The 8,970-nt window shown below is 34.6% G+C and overlaps 2 protein-coding genes across 2 annotated transcripts; both read right to left on the bottom strand.

Annotated features, from left to right (window-relative positions):
• Positions 1 to 231: 231 nt before the first annotated feature.
• LOC145101404 (uncharacterized) lies at positions 232 to 2,294 on the bottom strand. Its single transcript, XM_079038595.1, has one exon. The coding sequence runs from the start codon at positions 2,189 to 2,191 to the stop codon at positions 350 to 352; it is 1,842 nt and encodes a 613-aa protein (XP_078894721.1). The 5' UTR covers positions 2,192 to 2,294; the 3' UTR covers positions 232 to 349.
• Positions 2,295 to 2,764: 470 nt separating this feature from the next.
• Positions 2,765 to 5,642, bottom strand: LOC145101403 (CCCH-type zinc finger family protein). The gene is made up of 3 exons (XM_079038594.1): positions 5,202 to 5,642; positions 4,622 to 4,732; positions 2,765 to 4,512 (listed from the first exon to the last, which is right to left on the bottom strand). The coding sequence occupies exons 1-3, from the start codon at positions 5,373 to 5,375 to the stop codon at positions 2,929 to 2,931; spliced, it is 1,869 nt and encodes a 622-aa protein (XP_078894720.1). The 5' UTR covers positions 5,376 to 5,642; the 3' UTR covers positions 2,765 to 2,928.
• Positions 5,643 to 8,970: the final 3,328 nt, after the last annotated feature.

Here is an 8,970-nt window from a genome sequence, read left to right as displayed (position 1 = left end):
CAAGTTTCTACATTAATAAATATATTGACATGTTGGCATGTGTGTGGACAAGTGTAGTCCATGTCATTTAAACACGTCAATCTTGCAACCGATAAGCAACCGATAAGCGGGTAGAAATTATAGTTTAGGCACTTATAATGCACAAAAATAATAGTATAGACCTTTTAAAACCATTTGTGAAAGTTGATTGAATTTTAATGCCATTAACATTTTCTTATATGCATCTTCAAATATTAAAAATATAATCTTTCAGCAAAAAGAACCCACATCACATGAATTTACAAGTTTAATTGCATAAAATACAAATCATTATATCAGGAATTTTTTTAATTTCCTAAACGTTGTCAATTTAGTTTGGATCAAAGCTCTCTTCCAACCACTTAACTTGAATACGCACACCAGCATCCCTAAGAGCATGCAAAGAAGATCTATAAAGCCTTGAATCCAAACTTGTTCCTTCAGCTTTCATATCCTGCAAAAGCTTCACCAATTCATCCACCCTACTCATTTTCGAAAACACCCCTACCATAATCCCACCCATAGCCCTATCAATCCCACCACCATTAAGCCTATACTCATTGTAATACTTCATACACGTGTCAAACTCTCTTGCCTTACTATAAGCACTTATGACACTTGTATAACTTACCTTATCAGCCACAAGTCTCCTTCTTTTCATCTCCTTCCATATCTTCTCAACTTGCCTCAAGTTCAACACTTTCCCATGCATGTCAAGGAGAGAATTGTAAATCCACACGTTGAGTTCCACCCCACGTGCTTTCATGCGAGCTAACAGCCGCATGGCGTCTCGAATCCTGTTTTGTTTCCCATACATTGCAATCATGCTAGAATACGCCACAACACATTTATCGAACCCTTTGTTGTCCATTTCCCAAAACACCTCTTCGGCTTTTTCATAAAGCCCGACACGACAGTAAACGTTTAGGATAGAAGCATACGTCACTTGTCCAGCGTGGCAACCTTCTGCGGTCAACTCTTCGTAGACCTTTACTGCTGAAGTCAAACCTCTTTTCTTTGAGAACCCGTTTACGATAGCACAAAAGATACAATCTGAAACTTTAATGTTTGCTTTTTTCATTGAAGAAACAACGTCGAGTGTCTTTTCGAGTGACCCGAGTTCGATGTACATCAAAACGAGCTTTAAAAAGACTGCTGGGTCTCTTAACATGTTCTTCGCTTCGGCTTCTTTCGTAAGGTCTTCTACCATTTTCACTTCTTGAATGGCTACAAATGAACTGATTAATGTTGAGTAAAAAGAAGGGTCTTCTGGGAACCCTTTCTTGATCATGTCACGAAAGTAATCTAGAGCTTGAAATGGTTTTCCTGATTTTGCTAAAGATTCGATTAAAATCCTGTAGATTTGTGAGCAAAAAGGTGTCCATTCGAGATTGCTTGATTCGAATTCTTTAAACAAGGAAATGACTTTATCGTTCTTCCCCATTTTCAGATAAGCTTCCATGGTGCGTCCGTAACATTCCCCGTCTAATTGCATACCAAAAGATTTCATAATATCGTACACGTTGACTGAACTACTATACATATGAAGCTTGTTATAGCTTCGAATGGCAGCATTAAAACTTAAAATGGCAACTTCTTTTTCAAATTTTAGAATATGAAGCAAATGATTAGCAAGTTTAAATCTCTTGGCTCGAATGCAACTACTGATTAATCTACAACAGGATGAAGCACTTGGGTAGACCTTGAATTTCCCAAAATCATCGGAAATTGACCAAATTGAATTCCAATTCTTCAAACGCAGCGAGTACCTGATTAGATTATGCAATGTCGATCTCGTGGGTGTAAAATCTGGTGTTCTTTTGGCCTTCTGGTAACTCTCGAAACCTATTTCTTCAGTTTTTGGATCCTTCAACAGTTTGCATATCAATTGATTGAGATTCTCCTGATGGGGTACGGATGAATCTCCAAGATTTTCAACTTCCAGGTCCAATTCGATGAGGGAAGAATCGGTGGACTCCTCATCGTCTAATATTGGTGGTGGACAACTTGTCGATGAATTGAGGATCAAGATTCTTGAAGATGATGAGAAAGGGGGAGAAATGAAGAGAAGAATCGGGGAGTTTTTGGATGGATTGAAGGTGAGGTTTTTGTGGGTTCTTTTGATGCAATGAATGTAAGCTAAGGACCACTCTGAAGAAGTGGAAATGGCCATTGTTGATGAAGATAAGGCATGGAATGAATGGGGGAAGAACTGAGAAGTGAATTTCAGAGAGGGAAGTAGACATGATATGTTTGGATGATTTTGGGGGTGTGATTTTGTGAGTTGTATTCATGTGAGCCACACATATGTTACTTGTGTGAATATTGGCCATTTGGATAACATCTTTTTTTTTTAAAAAGCAAGGCGACAATAGAGATGAAAAATATAATTATGATAACATGATAACCATAAAAATTAATTTGAACATTCGGTTGATAAAGATTAAAAGTCAGACTTAATATATTACCCTTATATATTGTTTTTGTTGAATTCAATGTGTTTTAGTTTAAATGCTTAGCTTAACTCATTGAGCCGATCAATTTAAGGAAAAAGAAAACAACCCTAATTAGTCTTCTTCACAAGAAGAATATTATCAATTTAACCATTCCATTGCTGTATTTTCCACGAATAACCAACTTGTGAAATGAAATGATTACAGAATATTAGAACTAGAGTTGATCTATTTAGTATTATAAAAAAACCTACAACAAAGAACCTCAACAATTTAAGATACCACAACTATAGTTCGATCAAAGATGTTGGCCAAAAAGCCACAACTTATAATTCCTTCAAATAGTACAAATCAAAATCTATAACAATACAAGAAAAAAGAAAAACAAGTCTTTATACGTATCCCTTCTTCCACAAACTACAATCAAATCCATTCCAACCAAAACAAACCTCAAAACTCAGTTATTTTCCACAAGTTCTTTCTCTTCATATTCTTCATCAACAAATTCACCTTCATCCAAGTTATAATCTTCTTCACCATCAATCTGATCATACTCATAATCTCCATCTCCATGATCATCATAACCTTCAAGCTCCTCATCAAGCAATGCATCTTCATCCACCATCCCACTTTCATTCACTTCATCATTTTCATACAATTTCCCATCTTCTTCTGTTTGCTTTTCTGCTTCAAAATCATTCAAAACAATGTGTTCTTCTTCTTCTTTTACAATCTCTCTTTCTTTTTGATTCTTTTCTTCAATGATGACAGAAGAAATTCGGTTATCACTATCAGTCCCTCTTTTTCGCTTCAAAATCTCACTAAGAGGCTTTGGTCCTTCAAATGACAAATTATCCTCCACTTTTGGGTACTTCCTTTTTCCCAAAATTTCTCCATCTTCAAGAGCTTCACTTGTTCTTCCACTTTTTAACTCTGATAATCTTTTTGGTCCAGCAAACTTTGTATCATTATCACCATTGTTGTCCTTTATCCTGTCCCTAACCCTAGAGTTAAGAGACAAAGGTCTTCCAGGTGAGTATCTTGATTGATGCCTTCTTCCCATGTCAATTTCCCTTTCTACCCTCGAACTGTTTTTTTCATTACTCGGAGACACCGACCTTCCCGGAATCTTGATTCTTCCTCTAAGCCGGCTACTCAGAGCACCACCCTGTTCCGGGCGGCGGTTGTGGTTGTGGTGGTGGTGGTCGTCGCGGTGGCTATCCCTCCTTGGCCTCCGGTCAAGGGTATTTTCGGAAACCCTTCGTTGCTTTGATATACGGTGGCGCAAATCTAAGTGATCAGGGCTATCACTTCTAGGATACGGTCTTCTTTCTTGATGAGCGGACCCCACCAACATCCTTCCGGAAGATTCTCTACTCTCATCCCATGCAAACTGCCCTTCACGTTCATTATAATGGTCAAAATCACGATGATCATGGTCAACATCATAATCTTGACCTCTTGATCTTACAAATTCATCATTTTCACGATAATATTCAGAATCTTCAACCTGATTGTCCACAAGAACATCAAAACCAGGGGAAGGATCTCTAGAATATTCATCAGCATCTTTCACATTCAAAACTCTCTCGTTTTCTGATACATAGTAACCATGGTTAACACTAGGGTTAGGGTTAGTAGGCGGGGTTTCACCCATGACAGGTGGCAGAACCACACGTTCTCTTTTATTACCACCATTTCTGGCGGGAGGTGGTGGTTGTCTGCCTTTGAATTCCACCGGCTTTTGGGCGGTTTCCGGTGGTGTAAACTTCTGGTCCTGAATGGACATCTTAGGGGGCTCGGTGACTGGGTTAGCCGACCCGGGTTGTGCGGGTTTGTTGTTGACTGAATTTGGTGGTCCGTGTAAGAAAGGGCATAAATGTCCTTTCAAGCAGAAACCTTTCTGGAAGAAGATACAGGCAACTCCTTGTTTGGGTGTAGGATAAGGAGCAGGATGTGGTGTTAGTGTAGGTACAGAAGGTGGTGGTGCCACTGCCATGGGAGTAGAAACATCAGCAGCTCCCAATAATCCATCAAGAGGCTGAAATGAATGAATTGTGATTTAAGTATTTACAATAATAATAATAAATTAATAATAAAGTTATATGATTATATTAGTATTGATGAAGAAAAAGAATGAAGATACTTACAGGATGACGAAAAGCACATTTTGGATTTAAGCAGTTCCCGTTTAACCAATACCAGCAATCCCTGGGGTTGACTCTTGCAATGTCACTATGGCGATACTCACACTCACTTCCCTGTAGAAAGAAAATACATATCACACTATCAACAGATGATAACAATGTACTGATTACTGATTTACTGATTACTGAATGAAACAAGCAAGCATCAAACGCGTCCTTGTTCTAAATGGGTTGTTATTTGTTAACGACTATCAATTGATGTGACAAATGCTTTTAGTTTGTACGAAAAGGTGTGAACTTGATGCAAGGTAGTTAGTGATCAATCGTCATCCCATCGCAACTTCAAAGAGAAGACTCGAAACTTTAATTAGCTCGAAATCAAGATCCAACGCTAAAAAAAAAAAAAAGAATAAAATTCGAACCAGATAACGATAATTTCAAGATCCCCAAATTAGCATACCGACTTACAATAAAAAAAAAAAAATAATAATAATAATAAAGAAGATCTAATCCGATAGATGGAGCAAGCAAAACCTCACAATTTAGCTAGCAATGATATGAATTGAAAAAACAATAAAAATACCTTTTTGCAGGTTAAGGGAGATGCAAGGAAGTAAACGCAATCGGTGTTTCTTTTCAAGAACTCGTCTTCCTCTGGTGAAGTTGTCGGAGCTGCCGATGATGATGACGATGACGGGGGAGCCAATTGAGGAGCTTGGTGTTGTTGTTGTTGTTGATGAGTAGTAGCGCCAACCATGGTTGGGGTTCTAATTGAAATTCAAATAAAAGAGAGGGGATCTTGGGTAATTTGAATAATTGGATCTAGGGTTTGCCAAGGCAGCGAGCTCAATCCACTATTGCAGATATGGTTGTAACAAGAGTGGATCTAATCTTCCATCTGCAAAGAGAAACGGAAGGTTGGAAGAGAGAGGAATGAAACCCTGAAAGGAGAAAGAAGAAACAGAGCTCAAGGATTTTAAGGCGATGAGGAAGGGAGAGTCTTGCTTCCTGCTCCTTTCCCTTCAATCTTCATTATATTTTTAGGGATGAGCTATTTGCTATTGGTTAATCATCGAATTCCCTTGATTTTGTTAGAATTTATTATTTTTAGGGTAAAACATATATATTTATGTAATAAAGTTATCTTGTTTTACCAAATCTATCATCTATCTTGTTATAAAAATGTTATATTAAAAGATCATGCATAATATAAGTTTTTTAATTAAAAATATTTTTTGAAAAAAGCTATAAAAAAAAGTTTTTTCACTTAAAAATTTTCTACAATGTTGAAAAATTTACAAGTTCGTTACGTTGGCTTTTTCAAATATTATAGTGGATCTCATAGATTTTTAAACAGTGATTAAATAGCCAACTTATACAATAAAATGATATAAGTGATTCTTATACATAAGTTGATGAAAAACTCATTTATTGTGGAGATTTTTGAGTTTTTTAAATTGATAGATTATGGGGGGTATAAATCTATATAAGTTACAATTATAATGGATCTCATAGATTTTTAAACAATGATTAAATAGCCAACTTATACAATAAAATGATATAAGTGATTCTTATAGATAAGTTGATGAAAAACTTATTGTGGAGATTTTTGAGTTTTTTAAATTGATAGATTATGGTTGGTATAAATTGTATAAGTTACACTTACAAGTTACAACTAAAAAAAATATGATGCTACAACTCACATCACAAGCCATGAACTGTATATCTAAGAAATTTTAGGGGATGTTTGGGATATTTTTTTACTTTTACAAGTTCTTTTTATAGAAGGACTTTTTACAAAAGATGTTTTTAAAAATATGTTTGGATTAGTTTTTGAGAAGCAAAAGTCAAAAATGTTTGGTTTAACTTTTACATGTAAAATGACTAAAAATGACATGTTTATATATTTATTAATTTACATATACTATTTTATGCTTAACAAATTTTTTTAAACACATATTATAATTTTGTAAACATTTTATTAGAAAATATAAAATGTAAATTTCTTATACCTAATTTTTTTATTAAACCATGATAATATTAAAAAACGTTCATACAAATTGTAAATAATTCATAAAAAAATGTCATAAATAATATTACATTCTTCTTTGCAATGTGATTATATCTTGTGCAATAATATGTCGCATCACTGCCATATATAAATCATCATCACTCGTGCGATGTGTACTTGGACCTTCTTCGTAAACTTCCCTACTAGTATCACTTCGTATGGGATTGTAGGATTCTTGTTGTGCCCTATTATAGGGATGAGCATGGTGCGGTTTGGTGCGGTTTTAGGTCCAAACCGAACCACAAACCGCAAAGTGCGGTTTTTGAATTCTAGAAACCGTTGGGTGCAGTTTTTCAATGGATTGATTTTTCGGTTTTTGAGCGCGGTTTCGGTTTGTACCGGTTCGATGTCGGTTTTAAACCGAGTCAAACATATGGTGCGGTGTTTTATGTTCACCCATAGGGGTGCAAACGAGCCAAGCCGAGCTCGAGCCTGGCCAGGCTCGGCTCGGGCTCGTTTAAGTTATATGAGGCTCGAGCTCGGCTCGATTCGAGCTTTCTTTTACTGAGTTCGGCTCAAGCTCGTAAAGAGTTATACAAGCTCGGCTCGGGCTCAGGCTCGACTCGTTTTTATCAGGCGTGCCTAAATAAGCTTAAGCTCGGCTCGAGCTCGTTAAAAAGCTCGTTTACTAATACCCGAAATTCATAATTCCCCTAATATGTTTTTATTTTAATATATATAAATAATATTATATAAAGGCTCGTTTAGGCTCGCGAGCCTAATCGAGCTTTGTGACATAGGCTTGAGCTCGAGCTCGTTTAATAAACAAGCTTAATATTAAGCTCGAGCTCGGCTCGGGCTCGTTTAAAATCGGTTTCGAGTCGAGCTTTTAACGATACGATCTCGAGTAGCTCACGAGTAGCTTGGCTCGTTTGCACCCCTATTCACTCATACGATGTTTTTAACCGTGGTGTTCATGTGAAGATTTATGATTGTATGACATGCTGTCATTTTATTTCCTCGCATTTAGAAGCTTTAATTTTGAGTTTTTATGTTGTTTACTTGATCACTTCATTTGCAACTCATAAGCTCATTTTTTTATTCAGTTTGTACTTAGAAGTTACAAGCTTGCAAGCTATAGCCCACATAGTGTTTACATTTTACACATAATCATTCAGTCATAAACACAAAGTGACAAACTCACATATTAAACCTAATACTTAATTACTAATTACCGTCAAGTTCAATATATAATCTCTAAATATTATTAAAAGAGAACATTTAATTCACCAATGAAGCAATCAGAGCCCTTGATTGTATTTTAATCATATGTTTTCCACCCTTAGATCAAATTGATGACATCATCTTCCACAAATAAAATTCAATTACAACTGTATTTAATTATAAAATCTATAATAATTATAGACTCTTTAAATTCAGTAATTATTTTATCAATTGAAACATATCATTATATTTATATATATATATATATATATATATATATATATATATATATATGATATCAGTTTCTGTAATTAATTAATATTGTTCCTAATTTAACTCCTTTATTTATAGCTTTTGATTTCCAAATTCAAACCCGTTAACATTTTATTTTTTATTTTTTATTTTTTATTTTTTATTTTTTATTTTTTTTAAAACTCATTAAACAAGCATATCAATAATTAAGTTATTAACCTATAAAATCTAATCTAATCTCACTAAATTAGCAAAATATTTAACAGTCAAAATTAAAGTCAATATTATTCATAATTTATCTCCCAGTATATCTCATATAAAATGAATAAATTTGAGATAATTGTTTGCATTTTAAAACTGATTAAATAAGAAAGTCAATTACTTTGAAGTTTTGAATTAATATAGCTGATATATTTCTTTTTTTTCCAGATGAATAGCAGAAAATCTCCAAGATGATATATTAGGATCCTAAATTTTTTAGAAGATAATGATTTCCTTATTCAAAAACACACTATATATACGATTACACTGAAGTGGTTATTCTTACGATTTTGGATTGAGTCCTATGATTTACAGTGTTCTTCTTGAGCAATCTTCTTCTCCACTTCTTTTTCCAAGCTCTTACTTTACTCTGTTCTCCTTATTCTTCTTCAATTTCTTGCATTTAATATGTTCTTATTATTTGTTATTACTGTGTTCTTGTTGAGAGATCATGAAAAAAATTAATCAATCTACTTTAAGCATATTAGTTTCATTCATTTAGTTATAGAAACAAAATTATACCCTTTATATCGATTTTTTAATGTGTTGACCTATGTTTGTCAAGAAAAAACCATAAAAGTCGTTTTAATGCATGATGACAAAG

This window comes from Lactuca serriola, chromosome 4, assembly GCF_051521515.1.
Source record: "Lactuca serriola cultivar US96UC23 chromosome 4, Lser_US96UC23_V15, whole genome shotgun sequence".
NCBI classification, from domain to species: Eukaryota; Viridiplantae; Streptophyta; class Magnoliopsida; order Asterales; family Asteraceae; genus Lactuca; species Lactuca serriola.
The sequence above is the reverse complement of the archived record's forward strand: the minus strand, read 5'-3'. Positions and strand labels throughout refer to the sequence as shown.